A 20,359-nucleotide genomic window follows, 5' to 3' on the forward strand; every position below is an offset into this window, starting at 1 on the left:
TCAAAAGGGAAATTGCAATGTATTTCAAACTGAACAAAAAATGAAAGAAAACATTAAAATTTGTGAATGCTACTAAATCAGTCCTTGGGGGAAAATTTATAGCACTAGACACCTATATTAGAAAACAAGAAAAGTTTCAAATTAATGACTTCAGTTTCCACCTTCAAAAACTAAAGAAAAAAATAAAAAAGGTAGAAAAATTAAGTGCAAAGTAATCAGAAGAAAGGAAATAATAAAGTTCAGAGCAAAAATCAATGATAGAGAATACAGAAAAACAAAGGATAAAATCAATGAACCCAAAAGCTAATTCTTTGAGAAAAATCAATAAAATTGATGAATCTCTAGCAAGACTGATCAGAAAAAACAGAAGACACAAATTACCAATATCAGGAATAAGAGATACATCACTACAGATATTATAGATATTAAAGAAAAATAAGGAAATATTATAAACAACTCTATGCCACTAAATTTGACAACTCTACAAAATGCACAAGCTCTTTGAAAGACACAAGGTACCAAAGCTCACTCCAGGAGAAACAGATAACTTGAATAGTCCTGTATCTATTAAAGAAATTAGTTTAAAACCTTCCCACAGTGAAAATTCCAGTCTCAGATGGCTTCACTGATGAATTCTATCAAACATTAAAGGAAGAAATAATTGTCCATGTAGGGTGGAAGAGCATTTAGAGGGTGGTTTGTGAATCCTTGATTTGCTCCTAAAGATTCCCACAAACAATGGGCACCAACTGTGAAGGGAGCTGGCCATGCTATGATCGGCAGATGAGAGCAGAGTCCACGAGAGGCAGGAGCTCCCCAAACTTCACGCATCAGAAACCCTGTTATTCTCAACGGCTGTAGAATATTCAGTAAAGACATTCACAACCATCCCAGGTGCACACACTTTATTTTGGCGCTCAAACTATTGCCCAATTTACTCACACGGAATTTGAATTAAGGCCAGGTGGGCAGAAGGAAAGGGAGCCTATGTACAGCAGTTGCACCTCTTTATGGAGAAGAGAACCTGCCACAGAACAAAATGCTATTGGTTTTGAGATGCCTGATGAAGAAAAGGAAAGGGTGGTCTGCACAAAATGTTGGTTCACTTCTGCTGCACCGGCTGTTCCTGATCACAGCAGTGGCCGCGGCTGCCTCTGTGCCCTCCTCATTGACCTCTACAAAGCACTTGTGCGTGACCTTAGACACAGGCATGTTCTTCTTGGTTGACATTCCAGAAAAGTCTGCTTTGGCTTCCTCAAAAGCATCAGTCATTCCTAAACTTCGAAGAAAAGACTCTAAGTCATAACTCTCCTCCAACTTTAATCGAGGAAGGAAAACTTGAACTTTATCCTTAGCCATCTTTTCTGGATTTGTCCAGGCTCTGAACTTCTCATATGTAAGTGCTTTTTCCACCTGAAATAAGGAAGAGTCAAATCTTAAAATCTAGGTGACAATAGCCTGGTGCCCACCCAACTCGTTACCCCTCTCCCACGACCTAGATGGTGAGTCCTGGTGAGTGCTCCAAGACAATCTACAGAGAGAGTTCCTCTCGTAAACACACCAAGATTTTCCCTCAAATTTTCATCTTTCTCCCTGTTTTATGGAAACAAGAGTAAAACAGTGAGAAAACACTTGAGACAGGGATAGAGTTTGTTTTTTTTTAACTATCTGTACCAAATTCATTTCAAATGTTTTTTCATTTAGAAAATTCTCATAACCAATTGATTATATTCATGCAGTACACATTACTGTGAGTTGAAGAGATTGACAAAAGACAGACAAACAGCATGGCTCAGAACTCTGATGAATGAAAGAGGGGGAAATCAGGGATCACCTGAACAGGAAGGGAGACATGGCTTCTGGGGACGGGAGAGCAGGAATGGGGAATTCAATAGGACTGTGGATTCTGGCTGTCCTGGAGTTAGGTTCGAAACCTCCAAGACCCATCACTCATTCTGTTTATCCACAAGGAAGAAATAAAGGAGGAAGAGGGGGCTTGCCCTTGCGTCTCCCCCTTCCCATTACCACCTGGAGCCCAGGTGAGTACTCCTCTCCAGTGACAGCTGTTTGGATGTCAGCTCTGTTCCTAGACTTTCTTAATTTTCTTCTTAAGTAACCATGACAGATCTCATCCTTGACTTATGCCACCAGCTTCCTGATGCCATAGAGAAACCAGGGAAACCAGGTAGGCCCTACCCTCAACATCCTGTGCACCGGTGTGCTGACAGTGGCTTGCATCTCTGGTGAGAGTCAATTGTTAAATCCTTGGTAGCCTAAACACAGTCATGGTGGGAGTATTTACACCACAGGAATCAGCAAAGTTATAAATGAAGGCTTCCCCCACGGCCCGGAGAGCCAGGTAACAAGCATATTATTGGCCCTCTATCTCCCACCTCACAAATTTACCTTCCCTCATCCTGAACTCCGTTCCTTTTCTGTCATGGAAAGATGTGCCTCTCCTCCTGTCTAAGATAAATTCCTCACCTATATGTTAGACTCCTGCTACTGGAAGTGTAGCCCATGACCAGCAGCATCCGCATCACCTGGAATCTTGTTAGAAATGCAAAATCTCAGGCCATACCCCCCTGAATCAAATCTGCATTTTAACAAGATCCCCAGGAGATTCATATGCACATTAACATTTCAGAAACACTGCCCAGTTCAATCCCCACCCTTTTCCAGCAGTTTTGTTCAATCACTAGCCCCCCCTTTCAGAATAAAGAATAATGTTCTTATATTTTGGGAACTCTCTCTTCTTTGCTTCATTAAAATTTGTCCTCATTCCTTAATAAATATGCAACAAAATGCATAAACATATTCACCAAAAGACCTGCAATGGGTTCATCCAGAACTCCTTGTCATAACCCTAAATTGGAAATTCCTCAAATGCTATGCGGTGGCTGGACCTGGAGTTCAGGCTGGGTCCACAGACACTCAAACTCACTGCCAAAGCTTACCACAGGGAGCTCGGTGTCATCATCAGGCAGCAGAATGACCATGCTCAGCTCCTCCCCTTCGTAGGGCAGCTCCAGCACCTGGGTGTGCACCTCGTCTACATACCCCATTTTAAATTTAGCTTGCTTAAACATCATCTGCACTGTCTTTTTCTCCTAATTAAAATATGAAACTAAAATCAGATTACTGAAAAATGAGCACAGTTTACTAAAAATAAGATACGTCTAATTTGCAGAACCCCTGGGTACATGTAAGAGAATTATGATTTCTGTGCGGTTATGTTGATAAATGTAAAATCTACATTATTACCTATTAGTGTTGAGTACAGCATGCTATTGACCCAGTAGGTCAAGTATCACCAGGTGAGACAGAATAAATTGATGAATATTCAGAGACATAAAACACATTATGTTACTTTTGGAAGAAGTGTTTTTTCTCTTTTGAGAACGTGAAGAGAGGACTCTCAGGGACTTTACATTGAAAAGTTATTTCTCCAAGATAGGAAGAGAATTAAACTAATATTCAGGCCTTTGAGTGAAGGATCTGGTTAGAAAAGATGGACGGGCCATAGGGAGTGACATTTCTATTCTGAAAAGTTGCTCAATAATATATTCGGCTTTATGGCTTTGGTTTTTTTGGAGGGGGGACCTTGACAAGATGTGTAGGGTCTAGCATTTTTAAAGCTTGCATCAGATATATTCTAGACTTTTATATCTTTGTGTAATATGCTGTTATCAAGTTGATGGGGTCAAGTTCCACGCCAATAGCTATTGACCCCAGCTATTATCATATTTGAAAGTGAATGGAGAAAAGTGGGGTTTTTTGCCCTGAGCCAACTACTGCCAGTCCTCTTCTTTTTGCTGAGGAAGCCTGGCCCTGAGCTAACATCCATGCCCATCTTCTTCTATTTTATATGTGGGACACCTACTACCGCATGGTGTGCCAAGCGGTGCCATGTCCACACCCGGGATCCAAACTGGCAAACCCCGGGCCGCTGAGAAGCGGAAAGTGCGAACTTAACTGCTATGCCACCAGGCTGGCCCCAGAAAGGTCTTTTAAAGTTAGGCTTATTAGTCCAGAGGTCTAATGTACAGCATGATGACTACAGTTAGTAATGCTGTATGAATACTGGAAATTTGCCAAGAGAGTAGATTTCAGTTGCTGTCATCACACAAAGAAATATGGTAACTGTGAGGAAAAGATATGTTAATTAGCTTGACTGCAGTCATTTCACTGTATGCATATCAAATCGTCATCTTGTACACTTTAAATATATACAATTTTTATTTTTAAAAAAGACCCAAAAATAAATAAAAACAAAGTTATCCTGAACATCTGCTAACACATTTTTTCTTGTGTTTGGACTTGTATAGCCCTGAATGCTAAGCCAATAAATAGGTGTAGCTGTCACTGACATGGCAACAAGGCGTTTGTGTAAATACAGACAGTGACAGTACAACATAAACATAATTCCAAGGCTTAGAAGAAACTTTCTTCAATCCAAACCATATAAGCAGAGAGAGAAGATTTATTTGACCAAGAATACTTTAACCAATGTAAAATGGTTTTAGTTTTCCTCTTCCCCTCTCTAATAAAAGATCTCTTTTCTCTCTCCAATAAGATATATAGCGAGCACGAAATTCATCCAGAACTAGATTAAGAATCAATATAGTGTGAACCAAATTATTTTTTTCCATTCATTCACAATCTCTCCCAGTGTATTACTTTAAGAAAGTAGGGGAAAATATTTCCCTACCTGGTTGACTTTAAAGCGCATTCCCCTGGTGTGCTTTCTGTCAAATTGCTCATTCCACCTTCCTTTGAAATATACACCATTCACGAGGACCAGCTTAGTCAGGGGACCGACTGTCCCAGCACCCAGTATCTCTGAAATCTTACCTGTAAAGAACATGAGAGAAGTTTATTGCTATTTGGCGGAGAATAAACATCCTTCTACAAAAATCCTCTCGACATATAAAGCCGAGACTTGGTTGAGAGCCAGTCTGGAATCCTTGATGAATTGGGGGATGGTGTATAGTGCTGTGCACACACACACAGTGTATTGTTTGTTCTTAAATAGCAATCTTTTTTTTTTTTTTGAGGAAGATTAACACTGAGCTAACATCCGTCGCTAATCCTCCTCTTTTTACTAAGGAAGATTGGCCCTGAGCTAACATCTGTGCCCAACTTCCTCTACTTTATATGTCAGATGCCTGCCACAGCACGGCTTGATAAGTGTGTATAGGTCTGTGCTGGGGATATGAACCGGTGAACCCAGGGCTGCCAAAGCAGAGCGTGCAAACTTAACCGCTACACTGGTGCACCGGCCCCTTAAATAACAATCTTGAAGTAGGCAGGTCAACTACCATTTTGCCCTCAATTTAAAGATGTGGAAATTCAGGTTCCGAGCCTTTGCCTGACTTTTTTGCCAAGGTCACATAGGTGGCAAGTGTCTGAGCTGAGAAAATAACCCAAGAGTCTTGATTCTAACTGTAAGCTTCTCAACTTTGGCACCGTAATTTCTCAACCACACTACTACTGGCATTCCAGGCTGGATAATTCTTTGTTGTGGAGACTGTCCTGTGCATTGTAGGATGTTTACCCCAATTGTGACAACGAAAACTGTCTTTGGCCATTGCCGAATGTCACCTGGAGGTTGATTCTGGTTGAGAATCATTGTTCTGTGTCAACCTTCAAATCTCATTTAGGTGAGAAGAGACTTTCAAAGAGTGAGGTGAATACAGACCTGTAAGTGAGAGAGAGGGGCTTCCTGAACGGAGTGAATGGGGTGAAGGAATCAGGCGGATGCAATAAGAGGGCCAAATTGAATTGTCCAACGAGAGTGGGGACAGGGAGATCCCAAATCCCCTCCAGCTCTAACATCTGAGGAAAACACGTGGGTGGTCAGTGTGACGGAGGGAAAAGCGTGAGCAGCCATGAAGGGGAAGCGAGTGGTGCAGGGAGGGTGAGGTGTAGAGAAGCTTCTGGTTTTCCCAGATCCACCAGAGAGTGAGAGACCACTGCACATATGATATATGAAAACGTGAAAGGCTCTTTCCTTCCAATGGTCATTATTCTATTGGCTTTCAGTATAACTGTGGCCACTGCTGCCTGATACACACTGGGTCTGCCATAAAGATTGAACCAATGATGTAAGGAGTGCTGGGTAGGCACATGAAGAAATAAGTGATTCGACTTCCCCACCTTTCGGAAGTCTCAAAATTATGTTAGGTATTTAGAGTGCTTAAGAGCATGCCCCTTTCCTCTGTGCTCTAGCCAAGAACTGGCAGAAATATTTCTGATGAGACAGAATGTAGACTAGACAGAAGACCCCACAGGCTCCACATTAGCTCCACCTAAAGAATCTGGAGCAAATTCAAAAAGGTCACGCTCTGAAAGCAAACTTATCCACTGCCAAGTTAAGAGGGAAAGAGAGGGCTGCGGATGAAATGAGAGCAGTTCACATCACCACAGGGAGACGACAAGAAATGTTGCCCTGTCTCAGCTGTAACCTGAATTGAGTGTCATTCTGCCCTCAGAGAATGGCAAGGAGCTTCCCAGATAGAAGTTAAACAGGGTCCCAAAGAGGAAGCATTTTTCAGGGATTTTCCAGCACAGTCCAGAGGGGACAGGGTCTCAGCTCCTTACACTAGGTTTAAGTATTTTTTAGAAATCACCACTTCATAAGCCCAAGAAAAATAACAGAATCACACTGCTGGCCTGAAAACCCACCAAACACAAACAGGTCACTGGTTATGGGGTCACTGTGGCAACACCAGAGAGGTCACACCCCCGCCAGTCTCAGCTCTCTGTCCTCCATAACTAATAGTCTTCTGAAATGACAATCTCTCACCTTCCGTCTTTTTTGTCACCCAGTCATTTATGTGCTTCCTGCATTCTTCGGTGTCTTCAGCAAAGGACAGCTCCTCCAGCTCTGCCTGATAGAATTTCTGGCAGGATTCCTTAAAGGCCTATAGACGCAAAATACCAAGTTTAGCCCTACTTGGCGAAGGTTCCTCCAAGTGTGAAAATTTTTTTTTTCTTAACATGTTTCTAGTAAAAACACTCGCACGGGTCATCCTGCACTTTAAGACTCATTCACGCAATTACAAAAACATGTAGATGCTATGCCTGGCACTGTGCTAGGTGCTGGAAACAGGGTGAAGAAGTGACATTGGCCCTCAGATGGCTCCCAGTCTGCTGAGAGAGACAACATATAAACACAGACAGTCTCAACCACATAGGTACACAGACAGTCTCAACAATGTATATACACGGATAGTCTTAAGATGTTTGGAAAACATGGATGGTGGCAGCCATGCACAAAACAGCCATGAACATCCCCGGCAAACACTTAAACTCCATCTTGACTTTCTGTCTGATTTTCTCTCTCCCCCACTAGACAGTCTAACTCTTGTTTACTCATTTTTGTATCATCAGCACCAAACACAGTGTCTGAAACATATTTGTGGAATGATTGGAGGCTTCACAGAGGAACTGGATTATTAAGAAATCTTACAGGTCCTCCAGGAGTGGAATGTGACAGGCCTAAACCACTGTGTGAGTGTGTGTGTTTGTGTAGTGGATTAGGGAAAATACAGTGGTAGGGGGTGAGCCTTGAAGTGTAAGTTGGGGTCACACCAGGAAGGGCCTTATATGCAATACATTACAACCCAAAGATAACTCACCTCACGAAAACTTGGTTTCAGATCTACCATGCCTGGCAATTGGCTCCCATCCTCCGCCCATCTCCTGTTCTCAAATATTTTAGTTTCTACAGAAGAAAGAAGATGTAGAGAGAAGGAGGAGCCAAGCAACCAAGAAAGGAGGAGGGTTCCCCCTGTGTCCCCAGTATTTCTCAATTACAATAACCAAAGATTAGGCTGACATTCAAAAATGAACATCAATTAGCCAGGAGATGCCTGGAATCACTGGTGTTTATCCTAGAAGACTTAGCCAACTGAAGGATCCAGAATCATCTCCAATGATATTTAAGCCCATACAGGCAACCTCCATGGGGTAGCACCCAACAGTAGCCAGGAGAGGGTATATTTGAGTCTTACAATCAAGTTACAAATTTGATTCTTATAATTATAAGTCTATAATCCTTAGAACTGCCAGCCAATAAGGTGGCCTGGCTTGCCTTGATCATTTTATTAATCTCACTGCAAATGATGTGGCATCATTTTTTGGACCTCACTTATTGAATTATGGCAGGCTTTTACTGGACTAGAGAACTTTGGAATTTTATGCTGCAGTAAATAGGAACTGCTCAGATCTAAAACCTCAGTTTTATGAGCAGATTTTAATTTTAGAAAGACTATTCTGTCAGCGGTGTGGAAGGACCAGGCTGGACTTGCAGAGATCAGTTAGGAAACAAAAGGACAGTGTAGAAGACACAATAAGAGTCTGGAGCCAGGTGACATGGCAGTGATTCAGAAGAGGGGACAAATTTAGGAGACTTTGAGATGCTGGCTCTGCAGGAACAGCCACAACCAGAGGGGAGACTGGAGAGGAGCTGTGTACACATGCAGGACCATGTGGTCACTGCAGGACGGGGATCAAGGGCGAGAAGCAGGTCTGGGCGCAGAAAGATGGACATATTGAGACTGACATCCCAGAAGAATATATTAAAAACAATAAAAAAAGGACATAATTCAGAAACCACAATAGAATTCAAAATGATAATTACAGAAGTAGAATTCTAAGCATATTTTTAAGGCAGTAGAGATATACTTTATCTCTGTTTTTCTGTAGTTTCTATTTTATTTTCAATTTCTTTTTCACCAATGTGTGAGTACAACTTACTGGAAGGAAATCACACGTCTTCTCTCCAAAGAGTCTGTTGGCCATTCTCAGCACGCACTGAGCGCCGGCTTTGTGAACTTCTGTGAGAAGTGACTGGAAACCCTGGTGGACATCTCCCCCTTTGTTCAAACAAAGTGCCTGGTAACAGAAAACAAGGACACCAACTTTTAACATTGCCATTTTACTCCCCCAAAGAGCCATCTCGGAATGAATCTCGGTGCTGAAAATCTCAGAGGAGCCTATCTTAAAAGGAGTTTGGTTTAACTGTCTAGCGTGGGGTTTCTTGACCTCGGTTGGCACTACTGACATTATGGGACAGATACTTTGTTGTGGGGGCTGTCCTGTGTATTGTGGGATATTTTGAAGCATTTCTGGCCCTGCCCACTAGATGTCAGTAGCACCTCTCAGTTAGGACAACCAAAGCAGTCCAGAAGTTGCCAAATGTCTGGGAAGGCAAAATGGCCCCCGGGGTGAAAACCAGTGCTCCGGCAGGTTATCCAGGCCAGGAAGGCAGCGTGTGAGAACTCAGGAGGAGACAGAGCAGAGAAGATCCATACTGGGATGTATCTAACTGACCCAGGGAATACAAGAATGAGCAGAGATAAACACGAAAATGTTTCACCAGCAATTTACAGTTCTCCAGACCAGACTGTGATTTAAATGTCAAGTCAGAGTGAGAATTAAGGTTGTTCCTGTATCTCCTAATAACCCCAGTCCAGAGCCTCACTCCGCCAGTGAGCTGAAGAAACAACCTCAAGGGGTTCAACTGCAGCCATGGACGCACTTCTGGAGAGGGTCCCCGCACCCCTGACATTACTGGGAACATGACATGCATATGGCAATCATCTGGGACACTTTCACCAGAGAGTCAAAGAAACTAAGACACGAGGAGGTTAAGGACTACTTCCCTTTGTATTATCGCTATTCCTTTATAGCTAAGTTTGCACATAACCCACTTCAGATCAATCAGATTATATATTCCTTCTAACTCACTCCAGAAGAGAGTCCACATTTGTGTTGCGTTCTTCCACTTCTGCATAAATGTACACTAGAAATAGCCCATTTAACAAAAAGTTCATTTGCACAGCTGCATTTCAATTTGAAATATAATATTAGCAAAAGTTTGAAATATAACAAAGTTGAACTTCTTGGCCTTTTTGTAGGACAGAAGTATAGTTTACCTTACTTATCAAAGATGCATATTGATGTTTTATCTAGAGGAAATAAAGTAATGACTTGATTTCTCCCATAAACACTAAGGGGAGACTCCCTGTCTCACAGAATTTACCTTTCTGCCCGTGTCTGCCCTTCGTCCTTCACCACAGTGCCCCCCACCGACCCACCAGCCACAGTGGCTTCAGCAGCTGGGGTGAGGTATGAAAAGCCCAGCTTTCTGGAAGCACAGAAAGAAGCATGTGCTTGGTCTTCCTTTGTGAGAGGCATGCGTACCTGAGACATCTGGGCTGCGGTGTTTCCTTTGGCCCCCATGAAGACCATGGCCAGGGCAGAAGAGATGCTCAGGGGAGAGAAGAACACATTTCGGGAGTTGTCCTTTTCACCCAACATTTTTAATAAGTTGATGGCAAAAGTGCCATTTGCTTCACAGAGATCATCCATCAGGGAAAGTCTGTATCAAAAGCACAACATAGAAGCCCATCAACCACCTAGTCATTAGCACCCCTGTCAGGGGTCCTGGGTGTGGTCAGCAGAATAACTGCACCCCCAAAGACACCCACGTCAAATCCCCCAAGCCTGTGACCACCTTAGCTTTGTGGCCATAGAGACTTTGCAGATGTGACTGAATTAAGGATCCTGAGATGGGAGAACCCATAGTTTGATTCCAGAGCCTGAATTCTTCATTGTTACACAAAACCCCCTACTGCTGCTAGTTCTCCCTCAGTCTGGTGTCTCTAGTATAATTTACAAACAATGTTCTGTGAATCATAAATAACTCTCTGTAAATAAAAGTGATATTTCTGGGGCCGGCCCAGCAGTGCCATAGTAGTTAAGTGCGCATGCTCTACTTTGGCAGCCAGGGGTTCGCAGGTTCAGATCCCCAGTGCAGACCTACACACCACTCATTAAGCCATGCTGTGGTGGCATCCTACATACAAAATAGAGATAGATGGGCACAGATGTTACCTCAGGGCCAATCTTCTTCACCAAATAAATAAAAATGACATTTCTGTTACCATGTCACCTGAAAACAGCTGGATGAATTTCAACAGATTTGGAGGGTTTGTTTGGGATGATCTGACCTAAAATATGGGCTTCTGGAAGACACAAAATTTATTTTCAGTCAGGGGAACTACCAAAAAAATATACCATTTTCCACCAGAGTTGCTTAAACTGGCCTGGGAGCTGCAAAGGGAGCCCATGGGCAGAAATATAAAATATGAAGCCCATGGGGCCAGCGCGGTGGCACAGTGGTTAAGCACACACGTTCTGCTTCGGCAGCCTGGGGTTTGCCGGTTCGGATCCCAGGTGTGGACATGGCACTGCTCGGCAAGCCATGCTGGGGTAGGCGTCCCACATATAAAGCAGAGGAAGATAGGCATGGATGTTAGCTCTGGGCCAGTCTTCCTCAGCAAAACAGAGGAGAATTGGCAGCAGATGTTAGCTCAGGGCTGATCTTCCTCAAAAAAGAAAAAAAAAATGAAGCCCAAATGTCAAGTCCTCAGGCAAACACTGAATGAGAGCCCGGATTTTGGATCCCGCCTGGCCTTCCCTCCAGCTGGACTAAACTTCAGACCAGCTTCTTCCTGCCTCGCCGCCCTAATCTGCCCTGCCTTAGAGCACTTACTTTAGACAACCTGTCACTGCAAATTCTTTCTCTGCTTCTTTGAGATGTAAATATTTTGAAAAGCCTCTTTCCTGTTTGATAGCCCAGGACCAGACCGTCTCTCTCAGTCTCTGGGAATCATCCCTTTAAAACTGTAATGACCATGCGAGATAGCACCCTACCCTCCCAGTCCCTGTGGGAGGACTGGAGTGAAACTTCAGTAGGCACCTTGCTCCAAGTTGTAAAAATTATTACAATTTATTAATTATTATAGTTTTAGCAAGTTCTTATAAGTTCTGCATTGCTTATGTCCATGGTGGGGATCGGAATTGGCCACCCCAAAATGTGTCTCAGGTTAAGGACAAGAGACTGCAAGAAACTTTGACCTTCCCCCTAATGGCCTAAAAGAATTTAAGATAAAAGGCCTATCCCCAGGACAGGCCATCACCACAGATAACTCTGGGTATAGTAGCCAGGGAGGGTCCTTGTTAAGCCCACTCTTATCAAAGTTCCGTCTACCAAACATTTGCCTTTCCATCTCCATGTGAATTGCCTTCTTCTCCTTTGAAGTCCCAAACCATTGCCCCCAACATCCGCCTTTGTCTTTAGCTAAAGATGGTATTTAAGGTGGTGGTTTTGGCCATTCTGGTGAGTTACTCAGTTTTTCTGGGTTCCTCCCATGGATACATGTTATTAAACTTTGTTTCATTTTCTCTGGTTATTCTGTCTCATATCAATTTAATTCTTGGACCAGCCAGAAGGACCTAGAGGACTGAGGAATTGTCTTCCTCCCCTACACTATTAAACCTTATAGAAACCGGGGTTACTGTTTACTAAAATATTAAAGTTCATCAAATCCTTTTGGTTTCCCTGAGTCTCTTTGCTGTTACAGTTGAAGATGTTTTGGAAAATAAAAGGACAAACCATTACCGACAATCCCATGACCCTATAAGCTATGTTTTTCTCTTATATTATCCTCTCTTTTTTTCACTAGCATGTATATTTTTAAGTCAAAAATTTTAAAGTTATGCAAGATAAATATGTTCCAGTTTGGAAAATTAGCAAATAAGCAAAATCAAAAGAACTGGAAACTCCACCTAGAGATAAGGGTCACTGTGCCTGTGTTCATTTTTAAAGAGATGGGGCATCATATGATCTTTTTTCTTCCAGTTTCCCAGCGGACTAGAAGTGCCTCCTATAGAAGTCTTGAAACTGTATTTCATTAGGTTTTGGGGGTCTCCTGGGTCTCAGGTGCAGGAGAGGAAAGAGGAGCTGAGTGGGTGCCAGAGGGATGGGGGACAACTATTTCAACCAGAGCCTCTTGCTGCTGAATGGTTCCTTTGAATCTTCCACCTAAGATATTTTTTCAAGAGTCTTCACTTTAGGAAGGAAAAAAATGTGTGGTTTAAAAAAAAAATAGTAAAGACCATACTCTAAATACAGAATAACAGCCCAAACCAGTGCAAATTTTTTAAAGCTTGAAAAAAGGTATTAAAACACCAGGCCAGAAAATACAAGAGTGGCATAGTTTGCAAAGCAGTACTCTATACTCAACAGGTCATTTCTTAGAGGACAAGACATTCAAGTTCCTCACTGTCCTCACGTCGTGAAGCCACTCCAAGTCTTCAGCTGCATGGCTTGAATCAAGGGCTGCTGCTGGAGGCTGCTTTGTCTGCATTGGGCAAGACTCAGAGCAGAGCAGGGTCCAGCCGGCCTGCATCCTGCCTCCAGGTGACTTCCGGCTCTGCATTTCCTCACCTTACACTTGAGGATATTTCAGAAAATAAAAAGCCCGGAGGCAGAAGGGATATTCCAACTGCATAGCGCGGGGCCTCCCAGAAGGTGGCACCAAAGAGACCCAAAGAAGGAAAGAATGAGGTAAATTGGAGATGGCAGACACAACTAAATTTGGATTTGATCCTACTGGAGCATAAGAGCTTTGGATTCAGGGAAGGGCAGGCGTAAGTTTAGGTGAGTGAGTGTGAGAGTGTGTGTGTGTGTGTGTGTGTTTGTCCTGCCTGAACAGGCAAAGGAATTAACTGGAATATCACACCAATTTCAACTCTACCTTTTAACTGCTCTTAATTGCAAGTGCCTACTTCTGGATTCTTCCATCTTTCCTCTTCCTTCATCTCATTTCCTCCCCTCCATTCCTTTTCAACATCTAGGTGCTGGTCAGTAACACAGTATTTCCCATCAGTATCTGCCCCATAGTAATGACACACACTGGCACACACTTGCACACACTTACACACAAGTGCACCTTAACGATGCGTCCCAGCTCACACCAGTGAAAAGGCAAGGGCTGAAACAGGATAACAGACTGACTCTTTCCTCCAGTTCTTCTCGGTGCCCTAATCTCATTTGTACATTAAAGCCTTTGAGAGGGTTGGAACTTTAAACAAAACGGACTTTGCCCAATAAATCTAAAAAAGGAATTAATTTCAATATCGTACAAAATAATATCTTTAGTGCCAGTGCCACAATTCAACTGTGTCATAAAAACAGCAATGTGGAAAGATTTGATTTCCAGCCAATAAAATGAATTGGCATTAAGCTAGTTTTCCTTTTACAAGAGAATAAACAAAGTTAAGACAACTAAATACTGTCCTCAGGTCTTAGATCAAGAATGGAAGAGTTGGCCACAAAAGCAAGCTTTCTGCTTCCAAGTATCTGGTATCATTCTTCTCCTGGGTGCTTTGAACACCTGTGAACTCCCTGCTCTACCCCCCTCCCCACGCACACATCCAAAAGTGAATTTATTCAAAAAGCATTTATCTAGAACTTTCTTTATATGGTTTTGGAGAAGAAAATAGACAATAAATGCCATTATTCCTGACTGGGAGCTCCCACCCTAGGAGAGATACACATACATAAATGCATGGTTTCCAGCAGCCCTGTGCTTTGTAACAGAATAATTTACAAAGTGCTAAGCAAGCCCACAAAAAAGCAGAATGAATTTTCTTTAGAAGCCCGGGAGAAGGGGAGCGGTGAGCTGGTTCTAAAAGGTTGGGCAGGAGCTTCTGTAAGGTGGTGAAAGGGAGGGGGGGGATTTTAAGGCTGCAGCTGTGGGATTGACAGGTGCAAAGAATGTGGCAGGAAGGGCACGGATTGTGTGGCCTAGGGAGCAGTCTGTGTGGTTTTCCGTGAGAGACTGGGCATGGTGAGACAGGACGGGCTTTACACCAGGTTTAGAAGTTTGAATTTGAGCTATGGTCTGGAAAGCCACATATCGTTTTTAAACAAATGATACAAATGAGTACTCATTTAAACTCATTTAAATTATACAAATTGTACTCATTTAAATAAATGAGTGCATTGGAGTTTTATAAAAGCACTGTGACTCACCATTTAGCATGCGAAAAGGCTGAGGAGGCTGCTGGTAAACCACTGCGTACACCAGCGACTGCTGAATAGAGAGAGAGGGGAAGATGGCCCTGCCAGGCTGGGTGACTGATCACATGAGGGCCAGGGAGCAGGAAGAGTCAAGGAGTATGCTGAGGCTTGTTAAAAACAATTCAACTTGCCCAAATGAAGTCACTTACTTTAAGCCCTATGTCACCAAACCAGGACTTAATCAGTTTGGCTCTCCCAGAAATGGAATCGTAAACCAGTCAATCAGGAATCTCCTGACCAGCACTAGTGAGGAAATCTGCCTGACAGACCCCTACCAACCTCTAAGGGCAAGTAACTTTGCAATAACCAACCAGCTTTTTTGCCAATATTACTTCCTTATTCCCTCTCCCTCCTGCCTATAAAAGTCTTTGATTTTGTACAGCTCCTCAGAGCTCCTTTGTCTCTGCTAGATTGCCTGCTGCCCAACTCAAATCAATTTTCGCTCACACTCCTAACATTTTTAATATGCCTAAGTTTATCTCTTAACAGGCTCCTAGCTAATTTATGCTTAGGGCGGGCCGTGAACCGGAGGAAGTTTATATGAGGAGCCAGCTTGGAATGGGGACGATGATACATTCCACGTAATGTGTGGAACATACCATACCCACGGAACCTGTAACAAGGACAGCCAAGGAATGTTTGTAAATATAGGTAGGTTACTTAGGAGAAGTAGATAAAGTCCTAAAGCAAGAGAGTGGGAGCCACCGGCATCCTGATTCCAGCAGATTCTAGGCTAATGGAATAAGGTTACTCGGAACGTACAGTGGAGGCATAAGAGAAGACATTAACCTAAGTTCTGGGGAATTTCCAATATTTGCAGGTAGTAAGAGGAAGACAAGGGACTGAGACCCAACAATCAGGGACGTCCTGGCAGATCTGGAGGGGTGTGTCTGAGTGGCCCAGGGAAGCAGGGAGGCTGGAGGCGGACAGGAAGGTGGCGCGCATGCGTGAGGCAGAAAACAGGAACAGAGCGCTGAGGAGTATCTGGGAAGTTAGGAATCGATTATATTAACTACTGTGGACGAGGGGAAGACAGGTTAGGAAGAATGTTTTTTAAGTTGAGGGAAAGCAGCCAAAGAAGAAGAACAGATAAGAGAGGTGAAAGAAAGAAAATAAAGACAAGGAATGGAAGAAAGGGAAAAAAAGGAGGAACTAAGTAAGGAAGGGAGGAAGAGAGGGGGGAAGGAGGAAGAGAGTAGGCAAAGAGGGAGGGGGAAAGAAAGGAAAGGTACAAACCATAAGCTGCATCGCAGAGGGGATAGGCGTTTGTGCTGGAGGTGGCGTTGACCCAGCGTCCCGCGAACTTGCCCAAGACTCCACAGAAATCGCTGGCAAGGCTACCATTGGTGCCCTAAATCCTGCTGCACCCTGCGGCTCCTCCCACTCACCCTCCCAAAAGTTTCCGTCCGTCCAACTCCGGCAACCACACGGCAGGCTGGAATACCGGCCACGCCCCCTCTGCTGGCAAATCGCAGCGCAGCGGCGTCAGTCAGCGGCAGGCGCCACCCCGCTCCCGGGACGAGCCGCCTCTGCCCCAGGGCGTGTCTGCGCGCCGCGCTTCTGTGCTCCGGACTCGCCGCCCCGGCCCTGGCGGAGGCTCACCTGAGACCCCAAGCAGCGTGGGGCTGGGGTCTAGGGCGGCTGGTGCCAGGGCGCCCCCAGCCCCGCAGCACTCCCGCCCGGTTACCTCCCGCCATCATTTCCCTAGTCGTCTCCTCCTGCTTCTCCTCCCTCTGTGTCTGCCTCTTGTCTTCCTCCTTCCCTTCCTCTCTCCGCGCTCCGCCCGAGCTCTTGGCAAGACGCGCCCGCCTTGGGAACCCGAGGATACCAGCGCCTCCCCGGCCCCAGTACCTGGGAGATTCCTGCTGCTGCGACGGCTGCTGCTACTATTCCAGCTTGGTGGATCCTTCACGTCTGCTTTGATTTCGGGCAAGGCTTCCGGCGATGACTCAGCGCAGTGGGAGATTGCACCGCCTTGTGCAATCTCTCACTCTGCATCCCCCGGCTGGACCCCAGGAGGAGCCTGAACCTCGCCCGGCATCCTCCCGCCCTGGTGCTCATGGCTTGGTGGGGGCGGCTAGTGCCTCATCCTCTGAGGGCGTTTGTGGAAGACTTCGCCAGTAGGGGATTGATTTGTTTTCCTGGGTTAGTAGGCGCAATATTCGTGTTTAGTGTGTGTATGCAAGAGCAGTTTCAAAATTGGAACTTAACTTTGAAAATTAACTAAAAGTAAAACCAGAGGTTAAAGGTTCCTAACGCCAGTGGTTTCCAAACGGCTTTGGTAGGACACCCATCAAAAAAATTTTGAGCCTGCATCCCTGGTATCAGTATGACTATATATGCTAATATGCTAAATACGAAAATATTATGAACGCTATAAAACAAATTTGAAGGAATAAGAAAGAAAAACTTTTTGTTAGAAATACACATTTTTGTGCTCACTAAGTGTTTAAGTGTTCAACTACTGACAGCCACTTCTCATCACAGAAAAGGTCATCAGGTTTGGAACACTAGCCTTTTAAAAAAGAAAAAATAAGCAAATAACTAATGAACCTCTTTTTTAAAGTACTTTGGCATTCGCTAAGTAAGCCTCAGGGTTTTCAGAAGATATTCATGGCCACTGCACTGCGTATTACAAAGCATGGTAAGTGTTCTACTATTTACTGTTCTAGGTGGTGGCGGTTGTTTATTTAATCACGTGATACCATCTCGTAGCATGTGTCCCTTTCAGTACCTTGCTGAAAGCACACATGTGAGGATGCGACTCTGAAACCTACGCTTTATGACGCCTGGTTCTAGGTGTCTACGTGGAGGAGCAGAGAGCCAAGTTGGAGTTCAAATCCAAGGAAGCGTCCCTGACTCCAAAGCCAGTGCTGTTCTCTTTCCAGAGGGGAACCGGGAAGGCTAATTAGCAATCAGACCCAGACACTCAGGTTTAGAGCGTCACAGAACAGTGTTGATGAGTATCCCTGCCACCTCAGCCTTATATTGGACCCTATTTTCAGAGGGTTCTTACTCTGGAATGTCTTAAAGGAACCTCAGCCCTGACACGTCCTTGACTGAACATAAGTTGGGTAAAGACCATACAGGGATTAGTTCTTGTGGTCTGAAGGCCAACAGTAGAGAAAGGAAGGTCTGTCTGAAGCACGTGCACCTTTAGGGTTTCCTCTTTACTCCCGATGATGGAGGGGTGGCCACTGGGCCCCTTCACTGGACCTGCCGTTTCTCTACCCCTTTTGTTTCCGGGAAGGAAGTAGACCTCTTCCCTCTCTAGGACATGGTTTCACTGATTTCCTCCTCTCTTGTATCTCATAAATATACTCAATCTCTCCCATATTAACAAAAACAAAAACTCCTGAATTTCTTTACTTTTAATACCCTGTAATTACCGTCCTGCTTCTTCATCCTTTCATTCATAGCCAAGTTTCTCAAAAAAAAAAAAAAAGACATTGGCTGTTGTCTTTTTCTCACCTTCCGATTTACCCTTCACCCCACTGCAGTGTGACTTCCACCTCAACAAGCTCTGAATGAAACTGCTTGTGATAAGGTCCCCAATGACCCTGTAATTGCCAGGGTGGAAAGATATGTCCCAGGTCTTGTTTCATTGTGTTTGCTGACAACTGTTAGTAGCCCTTTTGTCTGTTGCATCCCAGGGTTCCAGAGCACCCTTCCTGGTTCCTTCTCTTCCTCTCTTCATTCCTTTCCTCCATCCACAGCTTTCTTGTTTTCATAATGTAATATGCTCTTCTTGAATGACTTGACTATCTCCATGGGTTCAGATTTCAACTTTTGCTGATTCCTTCCAAACCTCTAACCCATCTCTTGAGCTGTAGACATTACCGGTGTACTACTGGACATCTCTCAGAAACCTAGAGTCAGTCCCTTCCCCAGTTCTCTTAACTAAGTGATCAAAAGTCCTGTCATTTCTACATCTGAGTGTTTTTCCCATCCCTCCCCTCTTTCTCAATCTATTTCTTGGGTGAAGTCCTCCTCATTTCTCTCCTAAACAATTCATTTTCCTACCTAACAGTTCTCCAGATCCACCACAACCTATTCTCTACTTTAAAGTCCAAATAAACATTCTAATTCTGATTGTTACCCTGATTTTAAAATCCTTCATACCACCTTCGTATCCAAAAGGTAATTTACAAACTATCTTAAAGTTTTGATTTCTCTTCTTTCTTTAGAGCCATGGCAAACTATTTGTAGTCCCTCCACATCCTCTATATTTACATAGGATGCCTGGCACCCTAGCTTGTCTTTCAAAATCCATCTCAAATAATGCCTCCCAAGGGAAGCTTACTCTGACCTCCCCAAGAAGTGTTTGGTCCTTCTGCTTTTAAATATCCCCATGCCCCAGTCTGCACCCTAATCAAGTAAATCAGGATCTCCTGGGGACCCATCCAGGCAGCAGTATTTTATAAAGCTCTGTGAGGCCATAGGTACCTGAAAAGAAGTTTCCAGGCTTTCTAATGCAGAGTCTCAGAAACTATTTTCTGTCTTCTTGTCTTATACCTCATTTTTCACATCTCTTCAACTGATGCTGGAGAGTATCTGTTGGTTCTCACCTCCTCATTCAACCCTGACCTAGGTTTTCCTATTTCTCTTCGCTCCTGATTTTGCAGACTCAGGAAAGACACATTCCTAGCCTACTCTCAGTCCAGCCTACCAGAACCTCCAAGTCAGACTTCCATTTGTCTAAGAGGGCAGTGGAGTCCAGCGGAGAGTCCTAAGGTCATCTGAGATCTCTGTACTCCATGTTGTTGAGGGAACACACGTTCCACCTAGAAGAATCTCAGTGAGGACCAATGGTGAGGAGGCATCCATAGACTTTGCTGGGTGTCCAAAGGGTTTACATTCAGAAACTGACCATGTTCTTCAGCAATGGCCACTCCATACATGCCCTGCTTCACCTCCCACTCTCCCCACAAGATTCCCATCAGCCTTTCATGGTTTTGAGAAGGTTTAAGGTAAAAAACATATGCCTCTGTTAATAAATACCAGGAGAACAGAGATAGCATGATGAAGTTGTAAGAGAAAGTATCATCAGGATTGGTGACTCTGCCACACCCCACAATAATAATATTGTCACCAGATAACTGAAGAGTGTTCCACACATTCTGTGAGGGAAGAGGAGCTTAATTACAATGAACGAGTATCAATAAAATTACTGGTTGTTGAGAACATTTAAGGAATGGAGTTTTCACTCTCTGAGAGAAGTTGGGCTAAATGAGTGAATGGAATCTTGTCTGTAATCTATGATGCTGTTTTGCTGAAGCTAAATTGCTGTTTTTAACCTAAAAATTGTTCTGCCTGTTTTGGTGCTGATTTTTGGGGGTTCAGTGCACCTATGCTAATGTGTATATTCAATATACTCAAACATCTTCTCTATTCAGCTCTCCCACCACTTCTCTGTAT

At 43.9% G+C, this 20,359-nt stretch overlaps 1 protein-coding gene across 4 annotated transcripts in view; it reads right to left on the reverse strand.

The window, feature by feature from the left end:
- LOC106824470 (serpin B8) overlaps window positions 1–20,359 on the reverse strand; it is a 26,094-nt gene continuing 5,735 nt past the window's right edge. Inside the window, exons 1-7 of one of the 4 annotated variants that reach the window (XM_070512890.1) lie at window positions 16,793–16,996; window positions 10,213–10,390; window positions 8,764–8,901; window positions 6,809–6,926; window positions 4,712–4,854; window positions 2,958–3,110; window positions 1–1,413 (exon numbers count right to left, since the gene is read on the reverse strand). In XM_070512890.1, the coding sequence (XP_070368991.1) occupies window positions 1,009–1,413; window positions 2,958–3,110; window positions 4,712–4,854; window positions 6,809–6,926; window positions 8,764–8,901; window positions 10,213–10,380 (1,125 nt within the window). In that variant the 5' untranslated portion in view covers window positions 10,381–10,390; window positions 16,793–16,996 and the 3' untranslated portion in view covers window positions 1–1,008. Of the gene's footprint in view, window positions 1,414–2,957; window positions 3,111–4,711; window positions 4,855–6,808; window positions 6,927–8,763; window positions 8,902–10,212; window positions 10,391–16,177; window positions 16,393–16,792; window positions 16,997–20,359 lie in introns of those variants that run through there. The other 3 variants (XM_070512892.1, XM_014830778.3, XM_070512891.1) reach the window with 3 other exon arrangements.

Source organism: Equus asinus, chromosome 7 (assembly GCF_041296235.1).
Source record: "Equus asinus isolate D_3611 breed Donkey chromosome 7, EquAss-T2T_v2, whole genome shotgun sequence".
In the NCBI taxonomy this organism is placed as follows: domain Eukaryota; kingdom Metazoa; phylum Chordata; class Mammalia; order Perissodactyla; family Equidae; genus Equus; species Equus asinus.